The 21,525-nt window shown below is 39.3% G+C and overlaps 1 protein-coding gene across 1 annotated transcript in view; it reads right to left on the reverse strand.

Annotated features, from left to right (window-relative positions):
- The window catches only part of cubn (cubilin (intrinsic factor-cobalamin receptor)), a 219,538-nt gene that overhangs the window by 136,771 nt on the left and 61,242 nt on the right, over positions 1-21,525 (reverse strand). Inside the window, exons 21-27 of the mRNA XM_072378302.1 lie at positions 20,700-20,925; positions 19,092-19,222; positions 17,603-17,792; positions 17,016-17,176; positions 9,944-10,125; positions 8,937-9,093; positions 6,860-7,050 (exon numbers count right to left, since the gene is read on the reverse strand). Coding sequence (XP_072234403.1) covers positions 6,860-7,050; positions 8,937-9,093; positions 9,944-10,125; positions 17,016-17,176; positions 17,603-17,792; positions 19,092-19,222; positions 20,700-20,925 — 1,238 coding nt within the window. The remainder of the gene's footprint in view (positions 1-6,859; positions 7,051-8,936; positions 9,094-9,943; positions 10,126-17,015; positions 17,177-17,602; positions 17,793-19,091; positions 19,223-20,699; positions 20,926-21,525) is intronic.

A 21,525-nucleotide genomic window follows, 5' to 3' on the forward strand; every position in this document is an offset into this window, starting at 1 on the left:
CCCTGTTAAATTCAGAATAGAATTTAAGATTCTCCTCACATATAAAGCTCTTACTGACCGAGCTCCATCATATCTTAAAGATCTCATTGTAAGATATTTTCCTAACAGAGCACTTCGCTCCCAAACTGCAGGTTTACTTGTTGTTCCCAGAGTTTCTAAAAGGAGAATGGGAGGTAGAGCCCCTCTCTTGTGGAATAAGCTGCCAGTAAATGTCCGGGAAGCAGACACCCTTTCCACTTTTAAGATTAGGCTTAAAACTTTCATTTTTGATAAAGCTTATAGTTAGGGATGGCTCAGGTAATCCTGAAACATCTCATAGTTAAGCTGCTATAGGCTTAGACTGCTGGGGGACCTCATCTGTCACACCTTTCCTCACTTTGCTCTCTTTTTCCCCCTGTTTAATTTCTCAATTGATTTTATGTACATGTGACATTATTGTGGTTATTAACTTGTGTTTCCCTGTTCCAACGGGTATCCTTTGAATGGCGTTATGGTGTTTTCCCCCCCTCTTTTCCCTCTTTCTGTACTCTCAAACCCCAGCTGGTCGAGGCGGATGGCCACCCTTCCTGAGTCTGGTTCTGCCAGAGGTTTCTTCCTGTTAAAAGGGAGTCGTTCCTTTCCACAGTCGCCTCAGGCATGCTCAGGACATGAGATTGGACTGAAGACAAGTTTTGGTGCAATCTGTTGGTTTCCTTAGCTAGGATATTATTTTTTGAATTGGCTCTAAATGAATTAATTGGATTATGATTACAGTGAATTGAATTCCAATTGGCTTGAATTGGACTATATTATTTAAGTGCCTTGAGATGACAATTGTTGTAATCTGGCGCTATATAAATAAAATTGAATTGAATTGCTTCGTCTGTGAGACGTTAAAAAAAAAAAGAGGTAGAGCGTCCATGTCCCTTAAGCCAGTGGTTCTCAACCTTTTGGAGTCGCGACCCCCAATTTAACAAGCATTGCTGTCCGCGACCCCCAACCCCCCCCACCCCCCACACACACACACACACACACACACACACATGCACACTACAGCTACACTAAACAATGCCCGATCAATACGCCTTATACGTCGCATTTACATAATCAGACAAGCACTTATGATATGAACTCACTTTAGTTTCTTTATCATTTTATTTTTAAACACATTGGGATTTTTGGAAAAACATGACGTAGCATCAAGAGGCTAACTTTCCGAGTAACAGACCGACAGTGTTCGCAACATCCCATCATTTTGCGGTTAAAATCTACCTAAACAAATAACGACAACTTTTTCTTTTTAATGAAATAAAACTATAACCGCGCGTGCTAAACTTTAACAAATCACACTAGAAAAACAGCCCATGCTTAATTTTAAACACCTATGTTTCTGAGAGCTTAAACATGAAAAATAAGAACGTGTTGGTCAAAGCAGAAATGTTTTTCTGCAACTATTTAATGTGATGGCTGGGCCTGCTTGTTTGAACAGAGCAGCTGCATTCTTGGCTTTATGTTGGACACAGCCACGCGAAGATCACTCTCAACTCTGAGGAGTCATGATCTGTATTTGTTTTTCATGTGTGTCAGCGCAGAAAATGTCTTTTCGCACAGATATGTGGATGCAAATGGACACAGGACATCGGTTGCAGCTTTTGACAGTGCTGCGTACTCCGTTGCTACTGACAACCAGAACTCTTCCAGTGTGTATGCAGAGAAAGCAGTCTGTAATGTGTGATCAGAGGAGAGATCTAGCAGGGCGTCCTGCAGCTCTGATGACAGGTGATGCGCGGTGGAGGTGGTGAAAGGCTGGCGTATCCAGTCGTACTTTTCCGGCGTGTCATCATTCGGAAAGTACTTATTGAAACTTTCAAGAAGGTTCCTGAGGTGAGAGGCAATAATTCCTTTCAAAGTTTGAATGGTTATGTCGTAACTCTCCATAAAGTCATCAAGCTCAGGGAACATTTCAACACTTCCCCCTTCCACTCGCACAGCCCACCGCTCCAGCTTTCTCTTAAATGCTGTGACCTTATCAGAGAGAATAAGGACATTTGTGTTTGGGCCTTGTAGGGACAAGTTTAAGCTGTTTAGTTTGTCAAAAATGCAGGCTAAATATGCGAGGCTCGCGACCCAGCAAGGGGAGAATTACAGTCTGATAAAAATATGCGGACCTCCTCACGCAGTTCAAAGAGCCTCGTTAAAACTTTGCCATGAGAAAGCCACCTGACCTCTGTGTGAAAGAGAAGTGCTTCGTGTTCTGATCCCATTTCATGACAGAGTGTGGAAAAGAGTCTGCTTTGCAGTGGCCGTGATTTAATAAAATTAACCATCTTAACTGATGTTTGGAGAACGTCACGAAGCTCAGGCTCGAGACACTTGCCAGCAAGTGCTTCCCTGTGGATCATGCAGTGCAGAAATTTCACACGGGGGGCTACCTCCAACACGCAGGCCCTTAAACCTTTTCTTGCCCCCTGCATAGCTCCAGCTCCATCAGTGCACACAGATACACAGCTCTCCCATCTCAGCCCCTCTTTTTGTATGTTACCGTTGAGCTTGTTAAAAATGTTCCGTCCAGTGCACGTTCAACATTGATGAGCAAAACAACATATCCTCGTGCATTTTTCCTTCGTAGCTGTACCTCACGAAGGCCAGCAGCCACATATTTCAAAAAGTCGGGCTGATATTTACGGAGCCTCGAACCTTTATCAGCCGCCGGTGTCGGCCCGGTCAGTGCCCTTCTTTTCTCTGGTGGTGGTTCTGGTGGCTGATCTTGAGACCCCTGCTGCTGCTGACTGTCTGGAACACTTTTTCTTTTAAGCCATCGCTCCATTTTTCCAGCTAGCAAAGTTGCTGCAGATGTGGCTAAAACAACAATGCGCCTGTTTTTAAAAAAAAAGTATATCTAATTTTCTTGTATAAAAAAAGCGATTTGTTAACAACAGCCGCAATCTCTAAGTTTATGATAGCCACTGTTCCACTTTGTAAGTAACTTGGACCAGCTCCATAATACTTTGAAATTGGAAACATCACTGCAACACATATATTTGTACACCACCCTGTCAGACGAAATAATACAGTCATTAAATTTTGAGTTTTGGACAAGTGATTTTAAAATGCGATGACAACCTTCTGTAAAATAGCACCTGCCTGAAGGACCAGGATATATTTGCCTAGATCAGACTGCATGCTACATTCAGTAGTCAGTATGTCATCAAATCCATGAACACTCCAGAAATGGCCTTATCAATTTCAGGGTCAATTTCTGTTTTTAGGCTTAATACATATATCTCACTAAAATTCCTGTTCTCACTAACCCTAGGAACATTGGGCCTCATGCAAGAACAAGAATTTTGTATCTTTATTATAAATATCTCTTACTTTTTTTGTAAGAAGGTCTCAAACGAACACGTCAGATTCAACAAATGCTTTTAACTTCGGAAAAAGTGTGTAAACGACCTACGTAAATGATGAATGCCACCCGTGAATATTTAAGATAGTAAATTTGCATAGTCTACGCCAAAAATAATACCATATAAGGCCACGCTTCCTCTCTCCTGTGCCAGGAAGTGTTGAGTGTTGCGTCATGAGAATGGCATCTGAGATTGGAGTTCTTCTTTCAGAGATCCAAAAAGGAAAATCTTTCATATTTAGCAGTGTCAGAACAAGAATTACAGGACCTGCTAAAGCGAAGAAAGCAATTTCGAGAGCTGTTAATTCCGTGTCACCTGTAGTTCGTAATGTCACTGAAATAAAGAAGAAATGGTTTGATATGAAAATGGCTTAAAGACAAACAAAAACAAAAAAAACATCTCGCCATGGGAAGGCACTCGATGACTGCAACTAAAGCTGTGCAATCAGTTGTTGCTTCATCATGATGACACTTTGATGGGGCGGTTCATGGAGGTCTTCTGGCACAACACCTTCTGGTCTGCCAGGGCTGGTTCAAGTAGTGGGAGACCCTCGTTCATGGCAATATTGTGCAAAACGCAGCATGCCTTCTATAGAGCATTCTTGACTGAGGAACAAATCTGTTCGTACGAACGGTTCTTGCGTGAAGCCGATTGATTCTACAGTAGTTAAACTGTTTCATTGTTATTGGCTTCTTTGTTAGATTTTCTGATTTTTACTACTAGTAGTGACTGTCCATACTTAGCCAAAACAGAGTTTTAAAATGAATGCTGAAAAAGTAAGTAAAAAGTAAGTAAAAAAATTAGCCGTCAGGCAGTTTAAGTAAACTAGAAAAAAAATTGTCTCACTGTAAAGCAGTTGTTTATTGTGAGAATGCTTTAAGGCATTCTCACTATTGTTTTCCTGTTTCCCTTTATTATTATTATTCCGCTGTTTTTTGGAGCTTAACTACTCCTGCAATCATTCACCGATTTCAACAATTTTGGTATCAAAACGTTCAGCTTGTTCAGGAGATTTCTGCTTTAACTTTTGGTGTTGATATCTTTTACACTTTTTAAACTATTCAACTTCTATTCAACTTTTTTCCTCATTCAAATGAATGGAAATTTCTTTCAACTCTTCAAAAACTTCCTCCTCTTTCCAACCTAACTAGTTGAGCATACGTTCAGCTAGAGACACCATTCAAACTTTAAAATGTTCACAAGACATTCAGCCATTACCAAATGATTCAGCTTTTTCAAATATTAAGCCAATTTTGAAATATGACAGTTCAAATAACATGAAAATCTTTGCTCCTTCTTGATCTTTATGCATGAAAATAGGGCTCATAACTCAGCCATACAGTATCACAGAGACATCATTCAAAGTTTATATGTGACAGGAAAGACTCAACTTTTACTGTGGTAAAGGGCTTGTCGATAGCTTATACAGCTTTGACACAACGACAATTTACGTTTTAGGTGTCCAGAGGAGGTCGTCTCATGTTGCTCACAGTCTAACCCCCACTCTAAAAATCTTTAAAAAAAAGTTTCTCGAACAAATGCCTCTCACGTCCAAAATGTCTGCCTGATCTAGACAGATTATACATCAAAACTTTGGTATTGTAGTCCTCCTTCACACAAAGTCACTCTCATTGAGCTTGGCCTCACAGATTTCTCACAAATCACCTCTAAGCGCAGAGAGGCGCACTCCAGCTCCCATACTTTTCCATTATAAACAGGCCGAGCAATGAAATCAGTGTGAAAGACTCATTTTAAAACTGCCATAAAAAACAAACCTTACACAAGATCAGAATAAAAACCTCTGGCTTCCCCCATCCCTTCTGGCGCTCACCGTGCAAGAATTATTGGGATACGACTTCTACTTTTCGAACAGCGACCGTTTGTTCCAGACTTGTGCTTCATTATTAAACCCCCAGATTTTAAGGGGACAAAGTGAGGTGCAGATTTGTCAGTGGGCACGTGCAGCTGTTGCCCATAGCAACTAATGAGGAGGCCAGACTCAACATGGCTGCCCTATTGTAAAAGCTTTACGCCAGCCTGTGTTATATGTGCTCCTAATGAAATGTAACATGATGTTATCTGTCTCTCAGCCATCACAGCACAATATTCACACTAAATATTCACATTTGCATTTTTTGTCATCTTTCTGATTTTTTTCCCTTTTAGCTTTGCATTGTTCTTCTATTTGCTCTACTTCTCTGCCTTCATCTAGCTCCAGGCCCTTTCAAAAATACATTCCAGGCCTTTTGAAACAGCAGCAAATGACTTTCTACTAATATTTCACATTTTTAGCAATATTTCACATAACTAACTGCACATTTTTCCACAAAAAATTTCAATCCTTTAAATCTTTCTGTTGTTTTTAACCTTTCCACTTTTTCAACTAAGACTTCTGCATTTTGTTCCAAAAGGTTTAAATGATTCCACTATTTTATTTTCACCTTCACTGCTTCAACCAGGATTTCAGCAACTTCTTGTTTAGTTATGGGTGCCAATGCCAAAGGCAAGGCCCATATATTACTATTGTTCATACTTATTATTATGGGTGCAAGGCAAGGTATTGGTATTCAGACTGGATTTGCAATATTCAATGCTTGACTGGCAATTAGCAGATCTCTCCAACTAGCATCTTAGCATCTTCCAACTGCCAGTCCTTTTTGCATTTTTCTTCTCTTTGCTGTACTTCTCTGCCTTCAACTTGCTCCAGGTCCTTTCAAACATACATTTAAGGCCTTTTGAAACTTCAGCAAATCATTTTCTGCTAAATATTCACATTTTCCTGCATTGTTTGTCATCTTTCTGATCTTTTTCCCATTTAGTTTAGCATTTTTCTTCTCTTTCCTGTACTTTTATGCCTTCATCTAGCTTCAGGTGGCTTAAACATTCACATTTTTCTGCATTATGAACAGAATTCATCTCACATCTCCTTCTTTAAACCTTCATGTTTTTCTGCTAGGTCTTGTAACTTTTTTATAAGACATTTAATCAATTCTGCCTTTTTTTTCCAGTAAGTTCAAGTCATTCCAATGTTCAAATGTTCAATCTTCAAATACTTTCAACCCAGATTTCAGCAACTGGTTTTCTGCTAAATTTTCACTATTTTCAACTTTTTGAGCATGGTCAGCTGTCCCCATTCAGCTAATAAGCATTCTCACTACTGTTTCGCAGGAACAGCTTTTTCTAGTTTTGTTTATTTTCCTGCACCTAAGCAGTTTCATTTTGTGATTAAAACTGATGGAATATCTGTTGTATAACCTAGACAAACTGTAACTGAAAGACAGTAATCACTGACAAAAAAAAGTATGAAAATCCTATGAATCTATAAAATCTATCTATAAAATAACTTGAAAGAAAATATTAAATGACAACTGTAAGTGAAAATCTGAACAAAATGTATTCATACATAAAAAATAATGAGTCTTTGCCTGATTCTTTCTTAAGAAGATATTGTTGATTTGTGTGCATCTTTGTACCTTGATGTAGTCATGGTAACATCTGCCGGATGTGCCCTCCAACTGGAAGTTAATAAAAGTGTAGTTGATGGTGTTTCCACTGCTGGCCTGAATAGTCCAGCTGCAGAGGGAGTTGGCTGGGTAGTTGTTTGGAAAGTTCAGTGACTCAATCACTCCTCTGTGTCGACCTAAGATGAGTACGCTTTGACACTCTGAAAACAGACATCATCAAAAACTAAGACATCGTACAAGACAATGCAAAACTTGTTTAATTCTCATGAAAAAATTGTTTAAACTGAATACTGACAATATGAGATTTACAGTGACCATGGTTTGGTATGTATTTTTATTTGTTTATTGGCAATATAGTAATATCCCGAGTGTATTAAATGTAGCTTGTTAAACTCTGTCTACATAGAATGTAGAAGGTATAGTGAGCAGTATATTCCTTAGAAGAACATGAAATTAGTCACAATAAAAATGTCATTGTATTTCTCATGTTGACAGCAAGTGGGAGTGAGGATTGTAAACAAATTAAAAATTAAAGAAAAGGTTTTTAGGAAAAAAAATTGTTATGCATTATCCCTCCCTGTCAGAGGTTGGTCCTGTCGTGTTGCTTTGCTCCAAGATTCAATGGGACATGAGTGATGCGATGCTGAGGCTGCCTCTGAAGAGTTGTTTGTATAAGTGGTTTATATAAAATGGAACATCTTATATAAGAGAGAAGTATGGGTAGCAGCAGGGGTGAGCCCATTAATTTTGAAATAGTTTTCTCCTGTTTATGGTCAGGGAGTTAAGTAAGATTCCTGTATTTTATTTTGAGTTTTTTCTTTGATCTGGGGGAAGACTCATTCATCACCTTGGAAGAAGTCGTTGAGGTTATTAAAAAGCTTTCCGGCAAAATTCTGCGGTTGGACGAGATTCGCCCTGCATGCTAAAGGGTTGGACATGCTGGGTCTGTCTTGGGTGACACGCCTTTTCAGTGTCACATGGAGCTCTGGATCAATGCTTGTGGAGTGGCAGACCAGGGTGGTGGTTCCCATTTTTAAGAAAAGGGACAAGAGAATGTGTTACTACTACAGGGGGCTCACACTACTTAGCCTCCCCGGGAAAGTTTACTCCAGGGTGTTGGAGAGGAGGCTTCGACCGATTGTCGAACCTTGGATTTATGAGGAGCAGTGTCATGTAACAGTGGACCAGATTTTTTTAGGGTTTGTATCAATATTCAAGTGGTAAACTGCCAACTCTAGTTTGGTTTTTCCATGATTTGTGAAGACAAACTATACTCTACTGTGAACCCAGTGTTAGCAATGATTAGCTAATGTTGGTAACGCGCCAATATACCTGTTCAGTCCTCTTAATGCCTTTTAGGCACATAATTATAGGAGTGTGGTCTTTGTATTATGAATAACTACAGACAGTCAAGTGAAAAATAAAAGTAAACTGCTTCAGCATTTTGGGTGAATCTTTGTATTAAAAATCATTTGGTGTTATATGTCTTGTGGTCTTGATCTAAGGTTGTATTTAAAACTTAAGACTAGATGATCTTGCTTAATACTGTTCTGATATGTAAAACCTTAGAACTGAAAAATGGTGTACTTTTGTGACAGTAGAGTCAAATGACTAAACTCCATGGAGAATGTTTACACCCCCAAATACTTTTCATCTGCAGAGAATAAAGTTATTTACATTACTCTTTTACATATTCTATGTGTAATCTTAAAGAATAGTTTTAATTATTCTTTCTTTACAATAGGTATAAGACATTTCTTAAAGCTAATCTTCCATTTTGTTAAAAGAGGAAAATTCTGTCTTTACATTCCTATACATCATCATTCCTCTCTTCTTAACTTTTTTTTGCGAAAGTTTTTTGATATCTGTGAGGACTACTTTTACCTGGATTTTGTTTATACTTCAATACATTTTTTGGCAATTCTACCTCTTCATGCACAACTGCTCAAATGGAGTTAAATTATCTGTATATTCAAAAAGCTTCTTAATTTATTGACTTCTGCAAAGTAGAAATACAAAAATATTGGATTATGTTACATTTTCAGATATTGTGCAAAATCTTGCCAGCATGTGTGTGTTTTCATACTCGAGCTATATGATGCAAGAAATCCTCCAGTGTTGATACTGCTGTCTGTGCGGAGTTTGATGTATAGCTGATTACTGGAAGAGTTGATAGTAATGGGGAGCTGACTGCCACACAATTTGGCCAGCTCTGGAGCACTGCTGCTGTTTCCATCATACACCTGAAACCAGACACAGCCACACTCAAGTCAGGAAAATAACATATATTGCAAAACAGCATTCTTTACTGCATTTTAAATTATGAAACAAAAACTATTCAGATGGTTTTAATATAAATTTAGGAAAGTAATATTGCTGATCACAGTGCACTGGTTAGCTAGTAGTGTATATTTTCTTTCAGTATTAGATTACAGTGATCCCATTTATAGACATGCCTTTACTCTCAAGCCCTTTGATTCTGTTAATTATTCTACTCTCGGGGATATTACTGGGGCTACCTTTAACACCCATTACTGAATCTCTTATAATAAAAGTGGGATGGTCGTCTCTGTCTGTGAGACCCAATAGATACTCACTTGTGATTATCTATAAAGCTCTTTAGCAGCATTGACAGATTGGGTCCTTAGGTCATATCCAACAAATGTCCTAACTGGTTCAAATTCCTTCAGTCTCTTCTGAGTTTGGAAATGCTTTCAGCTTTAATGATCCGTATATGTGGAATTCATTACATAGCACATTGAAAATCAATTCCTTGACAACCCTCAGTCAATATAAATGATTGATGGTAAATTATTATTAAAATAATAATAAAAAATAAAAAAATTCAGTTAGCACCACAAGTGTTGAGAGTAGAAATGATTAATCAGGAGCTGTTTATACTATAATTTTTCACAACAGCCAATGGTTTTGTTTGTCTCTTTTTCCTTAAAGTGTTTTTTTCTGGACTGTAAAAATCACTGTGTTTATTACATGTTCTAACAAACTGAAAGGATTGGGTATCCTGAAGTTAAATATTGAGTCTATAAACCAGTCATTTAAATCGACTGCATGTACTGCATGAATAGTACTCACAGCAAGGTAATCATAAGAGCAGGTGGAGCTGGACTCCAGGTGGAAATCTGAGAAAGAGAGCTGGAGTTGGCTGCCCTGACTGGTCTTAATGTTCCAGTAGCATTCAGCATTAGCATGGTATGGTAGGGGGTAGTTAGGAGAGGAAAATGCTCCAGATGCAGTTGTCAATGTCCCACCACAACCTTGGGGAAAAAGAAAAAAAATAAAGTAGATGAAATCAAACTGATATTTATGTGAAAAAACAGTTTAAGAAGAAAAAAGGCAAAGTAACTGTCATGCTTAAAACTTAAAAAAAAAAAAATAGAATAGTTTCTTATATTGAAACATAGAAATGAAAAGTCTTATCCATATACAATACTTACTATATAAATGCTCACACAAAAATAGCTGCACTGCAAAAAATGTATGTATAATATATATGCATTTTTTTTAATCAATTTTCAAGAATAGATTTGAAAAAAGTATTGTCTCTATGCAGGTCTATAAATACAAAATAAATGTGTTTTTTACTTAAGTAATATTTTACTGGTTGAAGTTACTGTTTGACTATGTTAACTAGTGTGCACAGTTAACATGCAGCTTACAAGCCCCTAGTAGACAATGTTTTTGGTATTGAAAAATAAAACCCATAAGTCAAACTTAAGTACCATATGAGAAATGCCAGCCATCTTGTAAATTGTCAGACTTTGATATTATATTGTTACTGTCATTGATGTATATAATATAAGAGAAACATGCAAGAACATTCTCTCAGTGCATGCTGCTTTCTTCATCAAAAATAACATGGTCAAATCCAGTTGAGTAATTTTAGACTTGTAAATTAATTTACCAATTTACTTTTATATGACTATTTTGGATTACACATGTTTTATTATACTGTAGTGACATGTCATAGTACAGATCATTTTATGAGCTGTATCAAGATGATATATCATGTTTCTGACATTTCTCTCAGAAACATGACAATCATAAACAGACACCAGTGACAAATGTAATATACTGCACTATACAGCCCCTCTATTGTGCAATATACAATTTACAATATCTCAAAATGAGGCTTTTATTTATATGAAAAGTATGTCTTCGAGTCACAATGTTTTACTGTTTTTTTCAGTTTTTTTAATTATTATTATTGCAATCTTGTTGTGTCATGTACAATGACAATAAAAGTGTCACAGTCTGCCTCTGTAACAGGCTTTTGTCATGTCACAGTTTATGTTTAATCATGTTTTCAGATTATGTTCAAGTCATGTTTTTCCCCTGTCACGTTCAGTTCACTGAAGTCACCTGGTTAATTGTTCACAGCTGCACCTCATGTCACTGATCACTCCCCTCACAGTATTTAGCTTCCTGGTTTACTTTCAGCCACCGCAGAATCCTCAATATCCCTCCATGCTTCGTTGCACAAGAGATAAGTGTGGTTTTCCTGCCTCATAGCCTTGTTTATATAATCATAGCCACAGTCTGTTACCATAGCCTTTGTATTTCATAGTTCTGATTTTTGTTCTCATCATTAAGTATTTTTGATCCGACTCTGCCGAGCTTTGTTTTTTGCCCTGTTCATGTTTTGTGTCTTGGAATAAACCTTTTTTTGGAACTAAGAGAGCTGCATCTGGGTCCTACCTTCCCATCGATCCTGACAGAAGGATTCAGCCAGAAATGGACCCAGCAGTTCTGGCGCAGCTACAGCGCCGACTCGCCGCCCTGCAAGAATGCTTTGCCGAGGGCGGCGACATGTTCCAGCGGTGGTCGCTGTCGGGCCAGGTCCTGGAGGTGTTCCGCTGGGGACGCGGTTCGGGGACAGCCGCACTCCAGGCTGTCTGGGAGGGAGTGAGAGCCATCCACCATGAGGCGTTGGTGGAAGTGTTCAGCGCAGATTCGGACGAGGAGTCGTACGCTCTCTGCGAGCTCCTCATCTCCCCATTTGCCTCTCTCGCTCTGTCTCCCGACATCGCCGCTCCGGCCCAGCCCGCTGAGATCGCCGCTCCGGCCCAGCCCATGCCTGATCCGGCCGTCCTGCGGGGTTCTTCCACGTCTACGCGGGCCGTCCTGCCGGGTTCTTCCACGTCTACGCGGGCCGTCCTGCCGGGTTCTTCCACGTCTACGCGGGCCGTCCTGCCGGGTTCTTCCACGCCTACGCGGGCCGTCCTGCCGGGTTCTTCCACGCCTACGCGGGCCGTCCTGCCGGGTTCTTCCACGCCTACGCGGGCCGTCCTGCCGGGTTCTTCCACGCCTACGCGGGCCGTCCTGCCGGGTTCTTCCACGCCTACGCGGGCCGTCCTGCCGGGTTCTTCCACGCCTACGCGGGCCGTCCTGCCGGGTTCTTCCACGCCTACGCGGGCCGTCCTGCCGGGTTCTTCCACGCCTACGCGGGCCGTCCTGCCGGGTTCTTCCACGCCTACGCGGGCCGTCCTGCCGGGTTCTTCCACGCCTACGCGGGCCGTCCTGCCGGGTTCTTCCACGCCTACGCGGGCCGTCCTGCCGGGTTCTTCCACGCCTACGCGGGCCGTCCTGCCGGGTTCTTCTACGCCTCTGCCGGCCGTCCTGCCGGGTTTCTCTACGTCTCTGCCGGCCGTCTTGCCGGGATCTTCCACGACCAAGCCTGTAGCCAAGACCAAGCCTGTAGCCACGACCACGACCTCTGCCGCACTTTGTTTTTTGCCGTTGCTCCCTGTTCATGTTTTGTCTTGGAATAAACCTTTTTTTGGAACTAAGAGAGCTGCATCTGGGTCCTACCTTTCCTCGATCCTGACAAAAAGGAAACTGAATTGAACTGATTTTCCTCAGAAAAAGAAACTCCCAAATGGCTGACATTTTGTTCACTTCCAGAAAATAAAATAAAAACTTTTGCACAGCATGCCAGAGTGCATACCCCCTGCCTTGTATGGAATTAAGCTGCCATGTATTGGATGTTTGCTGAAACGTGCAAATCTGCATCCACGGCAAAATCAATGCACCTTAAAAAAAACATCCCTGACTGCCATCACTGTTATCCTATTTGCCGATAGGTCGATTATAGTCAACAAGCTGAATATCAGCAAATATTGATGTTAGCTATTTATCTGTATCATATCTGTGCATCCTTTTATATTTCATATTTTACATGAGAGAAATTACCCTGTCATTGCCTGAAACACAAAATTTCCTATCTAATAAGTAGGATGAGAACCATTGTAATGCTATACCCAATATATCAACCAAGTGCCTCAGTCTATATAAGTGGATGTTGTGTCAAAAGCATCACAAAGGTGTAAAAAAAACAAAAAAAAAAACAGGACAGAGCACATACTATCATCATCAGCCATTAAAAGGTCACTAGTTACCTTTAGCACGGTGATTTCAGTGATGTGATATTTATGGAAATCAGACTGAACGTTCTAAAAATATTGTTTTTAACTTTTTTTTTTTTTAATAAAAGGTTTATTCTCAAAATGGGTTGCACACAATTGATTTTAAAATTGTCCAGAACACACCAAGTGGACTGGAACTAATAAAAATAGACAACAAAGAAGGCCCAATGGATGCGATAAATTTGAATTAGAACTTGAAGAGACTTTCATACAGGAGATCATTGGAGAAAACTCAATTTATTTTAGATATTCATGAACATGAGAATTTACTGCATTTGTGAGAGTGGAGGCGTTGATTGACTATGTTGCACATTCTGCATTGCTTTTAACTGGGTGACTTGAAGTGACCGAGTTTACCAGCTGGTACAAGACAGGTACAGAAATTTTGTAATCTTAACCAAAGTGTAGTAGTAGCTTTCTCAAGTGAAAACAATCTGCAAGCTCATTTATACAACTGTATTCGACAAGAGTGGCCTACAATAGTTAAAAAGTGTACAGAATTCTGATACACTGATCACTAACAATATGTAATTAGGTGAAATTAGGTTGCAGAATGATGCGATCTAATTTGCAAGTAAAAACTGTACTCATATGGTTAGACAACTCCACAGTGGGAACCCTCAACCCTAGGGTAAAACAAGGTCCAAAATACAAGGTGATGAGTTTACATGAGTTTACATGAGTACATACTGTTCAAAGTTAAAGGAAGTAGTGATGTCTGAAAAATTTGTAGTATAAATATTGAATTAGTCATCAATATGAATATCAGAATCACTACGAAAAAAACAATCCTACTATATTTAAAAAAAAGTGAAGATGAAAACCAGGGGAGTTCTGATGAAAAGCTGCTAACTCCTTTTTTAGGGGTGAGGCCCATTGAGTTTAAAATAAAGAACTTCATCAGCATTCATTATATGGCAACTGATTCATTTTTGCTAATAAGTACACCACTAGCACCACCTGTTCCTGGATTTACTAAGATAATCATAATGTGGAGGACACAGTTCAACAAGCTGACAGTAAGACTTAAGTAAGACAAAAGACTTCAACCAAGACAAGACTTAAAAATGTATGTATGTAAATATCTGCATTTATCTATCTTATCATTTTTATTAATATTATCCATTAGGATGGTTAAATTTAAACGGTGATAAAGAATAAAACATTGGGCCTCATGCAACAATCACTCGTACGAACAAATCCGTTCTTAATCGTGCGTACGAGTGATTTAAGAGAACTTGTGCATTCACCAATTTTTTTTGTATTTTACGTTTTCATTCGGGTATGAACAGAATTTACGAGTGATCCAGACCTGTTGTAGGAGTCACGTAAAATAGTTTGCTGTTATTCGAATCAAGTTTGCTTGACTAATGGATTGCATATTTAATTACTTTGAAGATATCAGACATAAATGTATACATTGTAACCCATAATTATACTGACATTATTCTGTTTGACTTAAATTATGCACTAATTGGTTAATTAAAAAGGTTAATTTGATTCTGTATATAACAAAGTCAATGGGAAGTGTAACCAATGGCTGACTTGCTACTTTTGGATGCCTTAGTGAGTCAGGCTCTTGGAAGAGAGCATGTGTTCCGGGACCGTGTAGATATGCTTGCGGAGGCAGACGAATGACTAACATCGCAATTTAGATTACCAAGGACTGTGCTGCTGCAAATATGCAGCTTGCTAGAGCCACAATTCCAGAGAGAAACACGCAGATTAAACCCAATTCCACCACACGTCCAGGTCCTCACCCTTGGATTTTTGGCCACCAGAACCTTTCAGAGGGAGATTGGAGACAGATTGGGTGTGTCCCAGTCCTTTGTGAGTTGTCAAAGCTTTCATCAGTTTATCACCCAGGTACATCAAATTCCCAAACACCGCTGTCAAACAAGTACAAATTAAGAGGGACTTTCATTTCATGGCTGGACTGCCAAACATAATTGGAGCAATAGACTGCACATATATACGCATCATAGCACATGCCGTTGTAGAGCGCACTGTTGGTGTGCTGAAAACCAGGTGGATGTGTCTCGATACAGTGGGGGGCAAAGTGCTCTATAGCTCAGAGAAGGCATTGCAAATTATTCTGGCATGCTGTGTTTTGCACAATATTGCCATGAATGGCCGTCCTGCCGGGTTCCTCCACGTCTACGCCGGCCGTCCTCCCGGGTTCCTCCACGTCTACGCCGGCCGTCCTGCCGGGTTTCTCCACGCCTCTGCCGGCCGTCCTGCCAGGTTTCTCCACGTCTCTGCCGGCCGTCCTGCCGGGTTCCTCCACGCCTCTGCCGGGTTCCTCCACGCCTCTGCCGGCCGTCCTGCCGGGTTTCTCCACGTCTCTGCCGGCCGTCCTGCCGGGTTTCTCCACGTCTCTGCCGGCCGTCCTGCCGGGTTTCTCCACGTCTCTGCCGGCCATCTTGCCGGCCTCTCCCCCGACCAAGCCTGTAGCCACGACCACGCCCAAGCCTGTAGCCACGACCAAGACCAAGCCTGTAGCCAAGACCAAGCCTGTAGCCACGACCAAGACCAAGCCTGTAGCCACGACCACGACCTCTGCCGCGCTTTGTTTTTTGCCGTTGCTCCCTGTTCATGTTTTGTGTCTTGGAATGAGGGTCTCCCACTACCAGAACCAGCCGGGAGACAACATGCCATAAGACCCCCCTCAAGGACCACCCCATCAAAGTGCCATCATGATAAGGCAACAACTGATTGCACAGCTTTAGTTACAGCCATCGAGCGCCTGGCTATGGCGAGACGTTTTTTTTAAGCCATTTTCATATCAAACCATTTCTTCTTTATTTTGGTGACATTAACAGCACTCGCAATTGCTTCCCATTTCTTCACTTTAGCAGTCCCGTATTTCCACTGCTGACACTGCTAAAAATGACAAATTTTCCTTTTTGGATCTCTGAAATCAGAACTTCAATCTCAGAGCCCGTAAAGTTGTTCTTTTTGCACCTTGATGCCATTCTCATGACTTAACACTTCCTGGCACAGGAGAGAGGAAGCATAGCTTATATGGTATTATTTTGGGCGTGGAGTATGCAAATTTACTATCCTGCACGTACGTGCATGGGTGGCATTCATCTTATTTGCGCAGTTTTCTGAAGTTAAGAGCGTTTGTTGAATCTGATGTGGCGTGTTTGAACTTCATACGAAAAAAGTGAGAGAAATTTTGAATAATACGAAAATGTTCTTACATGAGATCCATTGTTTTAATACAAAGCCTACTTTATTTGAGTTTTGAGTGCATTTGAGCTCTGGCATTAGCTTTTGAAGATTTAAATACAACAACTCCCAAAAATTTAATTGACCCAATATTTCATTCTGTATGCAATTTTAATTCCTCTTCGCTATACGGGATGCAAAGAATCTGATATTCATAAAACCTGAGCATTGCTTTGGAAAAGAATTTTGTTTTTGAAAAAAAAAAACATGTGATATGGGGACCAGAGTCACAGCATATCACATGATGCTGGGTTTCAGAATATATAATACCAAGTTGTAATGTTTTATATGTCAATGAAGTTGTAATATTTTTAAATATACTCGATAAAGAAACCTGTAGTGTGTCTATGGTAGATAGAATCTAAATTCTTTGCAATTTCAGCTGCTGTTTGTCAAATAACTGAAGTAACATTCTGTGTTCTGTATTTTCTCAGCTTAACCTGGATAGAATAGGGACAACTGATATCACAAAAATATCAAACACTCACCAGTCTGTGTTCCATCCCAATGGGCAATGAATCCACGACGTGTAATTGAAGCATCAGAGTGGAATCTAATCCATACACGGTTGCTATGGGACACCAGAACTGGGGGTCTCTGATCAGCACAGAATTTACCAATCAAGGGGGATGTCTCATAGCCACCATCCCTGCAGAAGTCAATAGTATTTTAAAATGTCAGTGGTCATATCTATGTAGCAACACAATGCTATCTCAATGTCTATGGAGGAACCTAGTTCATAAATCTGAAGTAATGACTTGGTGTCTTTGTCTACATAAGCATATTTATGTACCCATTTATGATATTACCCATTGCATATGGCAAGATTATCATAATACTGAGATAGGAAGACTACATATTTCTTGTTTGTTAATTATCTTGCAAGTCTTATTTTATTTTCCGTCAATGTTGAGTTTTAGCCAATAGCAATACAGTGTTGGGAAGAAAATATACAGCTCAAAGAAATCAAATACCTTTTTTCTCTTGGCAGACTTCAAATTCAGATTGTAAAAGAGTTTCAAAGATCAATTTTCCCAAAAAGAGACAAATTCAACTGCTTGAATTCTTTTCTTACCTTATTTCCACAAAGTCAAAGTTGCAAGAAGGAGGTGAGCCCTCTAACTCAAAATGTGTGAAGTTCAGCCTAATCTGCATGTTCAGCTGAACTGTGATTTTAAAGATGCAGTCTCTCTTGTTTGGGTAGAAGTCAGGATAGTTGGGTGAGCTGAAGAAGCCTGTTGGGGAGGTGAATGACTCGCCACAGTCTGATAAAAAAGCAAGGTTTGAAATTACATTGTGTTATGTTAATTATTGTATTAATTATTATCATTGTGTATTAATTACCTGAATTTTAAGTGCTGTATTTAGTTTTTTTATTTAAATAAAAAAACTAATCTTCTTTGGATTTGCTAAAAACCTTTTGCTTTCATACAATTTTATGTGTTAGTTCCACCAAAAACACTTACATTAGTGTTTAAAGGACATCCTAAGTGTTAAATCCAAGCACTCAACCCAAAGCCAAATTTCTGATATACTAATTATTCCTTGGGATGGAGTTTAAGGGAAATTCATCAAGCTTGAACATCTATCCAATGATGATCAACTTTTTTTTCGAATGATCAGAAATTGGAGTCAGTCTTCAATTTTGAAAAGTTCCAGATTGCGCTATGGTGGCTGCCATGCCTATATTAGCCCAGTCACGCCAAAAATCTTAGAAGACATACATTTGTCCACTTATCTGATACATTTTAGTGTCCCAATCCATGGCTGTAAATTGCAAGATAGTAATGTATCCCCAGGCTGTTGTTTTCTGTCTGGAACTCTCAAGGCGAGACATGACATGAGTCAAGAAAAATGTGTACCCCTTATCCATGTAGATTTTTGTAACTCTCTAACCATTATTTTGCAACATGTAGACCTAACCATGCATATTAATTCTGACCCTAACCACATACTATGCTTGAAAAAAAGAAAAATTAAGAATTGTAAGTGGTAGGGAACTAGAAAGTACACATTCAGTAAGTTTGGTGGGAAAAAAAGTCATACCGGTTAAGGATAAAAATAAAAAAGGGTTCTTTAGTTAGTTCATACTCGCATATTATATTGTGTCACAATGTTAGTCTATTCAATAAATGATAGCATTTATATATGTTTTGCTAAGATGATCCAGCATTATTTTGTGGGCCTTCACATTGGAAACCAATGTTCCGACGCAGGGGTCACATTTTAATGAATGAGTATAATACATTCATTTGAGGCAACCCTAATGTCATTTAGATGCTATTGCTGACAAGAAATTAGCATTTCATGCAGTTCTTAAAACCTCTTCTGTCAAAAATGGCTAAATATTTTTTTAGCAAGACACAATGTTTGCGTGTTATCTAAACACTCCTCCACAGATAAGAGATTAGTGGTCTGTAACTAAATCCCTTTTCAGGGGATATTTTCCCATTGTTAAAATTTGTAGTGAAAGCTGATCTGATTTATATATCTTGTTCAAAGCTAATTTATAAGCCAATCATATTCACCAAAAACTGAAGACTCTAGGACAATCTATTGTGTACCTGTGGTGGCATTGATGGATATATAGTTGGCAGAGAATCCTTCTTTGGTTAAACTTGAGTCAGACACAAACAGCAGGGTCAGTTGACTGTCAGAACTTGTAATGGATGGAGGCACTGAACGCCCACAGTACCTTCATATAAAAAGAAAAAGAACACATTTATAATATATTTTGAATGTATTTATCTTCACTTTTTGAACACTTTGTTTTATTCATCTATTTTCTATACATCTTATTCTATCCAGCTGAATCATATTGTCTTATGTATGTACAGATTGAACAGGTTTTCAGTCAATCACAAAGCTAACACATTCATACACACTAAAGCATGTCTTCAGACTGTGGCAGGACAGTAGAGCATAGAAACAGAGATAAAATCTACGCAGGTACAACTGTATCACACCATGTAATTGAATATTAATCTAGAAAAATATGTATTTTTTAAGTTACACAGTAATACAAGATGATAAAATGAAAACACATTAAGAGTATTTTGTTGCAGTCATCAAAATTTCTGATGGAGCTGATGGCAGGGCAAGAAAAGCTGAGGAAAATATGGCAAAAACTAAAGACTAAACCAGGAACTTAACATAACAGAACTACCAGATGTGGCACTGTTGTTCTTTTAAGATTGTAACCATTGTTTACACTACATCCTCCTCCTGGATATTACCTCTGCTCTCTCTCTCCATTCTATATCTCTTATCAGTATAAAAAGAGAGACTCAGTTAGGCTCTATGGTATTAGAACCAGTTCCAACCATTTTTGCTACTTCTGTGTAGCAAAGATACCTGTTAAATGCTTTTTACCCCATTATATCAACACCCGTATCTAATTATTTGCAGTGCTTTCATGTCTCTGACATTTATCAATTTGTTAATATTCATGACATATTACAATGAGTAATGCAACAACAGTTGAAGCGCTTTTTGGATACCTTTGACATATTAAACTACTATGAAAATAAGATGAAATTAACTGAAAATACTCCATATACTCTATATTGTACTAACTTTTTTTTTGCATTTAATGGACAGGACGGTAGAGAAAGACAGGAAAGGATAGACACACAGAAAAGGCCACTTAGAACGAGATTTGAACCAGCGCTCACTGTAATTGGAATTGCTAACTTGGTGTGTGCACAAACCAATTAACCACTGAGCACCCCAGCTATAGGTATCTTGAAAAGATTTAACAAAATTGTCCACACCAAATAAAAATGCAGTAAGCCAGCAAAGCAAAAGGCCTATATGCATGATTGTTTGAAGAGGTTGTGATTCAGGGGGTATAACAATTTGATGAAAAAATAAACAATGAACCAGCTCATTATTAGCCATCATAGACTTTTCAAAGAGTTGCAGTCTCATCATATTGGTATATATCTTTTTTTCTCTCTACCAATCTGAGAGAACTATAGACTCAGGATATAAATCTCAGGAGTGACTTGTTCAAAAATACTAAAACCAACTCATCTAACACAACAAAATCCTTACCTTACTTATGTTAAGTGTGTATTATTTTAAGTTTTACACTGCCACCCAATGGGTGAACAAGCAAGTTCAGTGTTCCTATTTAAGTGTATTTGTGTTTCAGTAGGTTTGTGATGTACCTGCCAATCTTGTTTCCGGTCTGCACTGTACCATTGTCATAGACTTCCACATAATCAAAATTACAGTTAACATGGTACTCCAGGTTAAAAGAGTCAAACGAAAGGCGAATCAAGTTGCCTGGAACAACACTGATGTACCAGGTGCAATTGGCACCATGGGGATAACTGGTGGGGTGTCCAGGGCTTGTAATGATGCCTGAAGGACTTGTCATGGTGTCACCACAGCCTGGTACAGAGGAAAAGAACAACAGACTGTAGATATCAGCACTCTTTCAAAACATATGAGAGAAACTTCAAAGATTCAAATTCAAATTAGCATTTGAATATATTTCAGGAAATTAGTCGTGTTAAGAGCAACATGTAGAGTCTCTGAGCAGAAGGAAATGGCATGATATAGCATTGATGAATACATGAATGACAGACACGATAGCTTTCCACAAAGAGAATTTTCTTTGAGGATTTATACATGGTTTCTCTCCGGGTACTCCAGCTTACTCCCACCGTCCAAAAAAATGCATATTAGGTTAATTGGTGTCTAAAACTGTCCTTAGGAGTGAGTGTGAGCATGTGTGTGGTTGTTTGTCTCGTTTGTTTCTGTGTGGCCCTGTGATGGACTGGCGACCTGTCCAGGGTGAACCCTCTCGCCCAATGACAGCTGGGATAGGCTCCAGCCCCTACGTGACCCGACCGACGGATTAAGCGGGTATAGAAAATGGATGGATTTATACATGGTGTTTTGTATGTTTCAGCAAATACAATATAAATAATGTACACTATACATTACTGTTGAATAATTTCATTATTACATTTATAAACTGCTGTTTCG

This window comes from Leuresthes tenuis, unplaced genomic scaffold, assembly GCF_036924035.1.
Source record: "Leuresthes tenuis unplaced genomic scaffold, fLeuTen1.0.hap1 SCAF_24, whole genome shotgun sequence".
Taxonomy (NCBI): domain Eukaryota; kingdom Metazoa; phylum Chordata; class Actinopteri; order Atheriniformes; family Atherinopsidae; genus Leuresthes; species Leuresthes tenuis.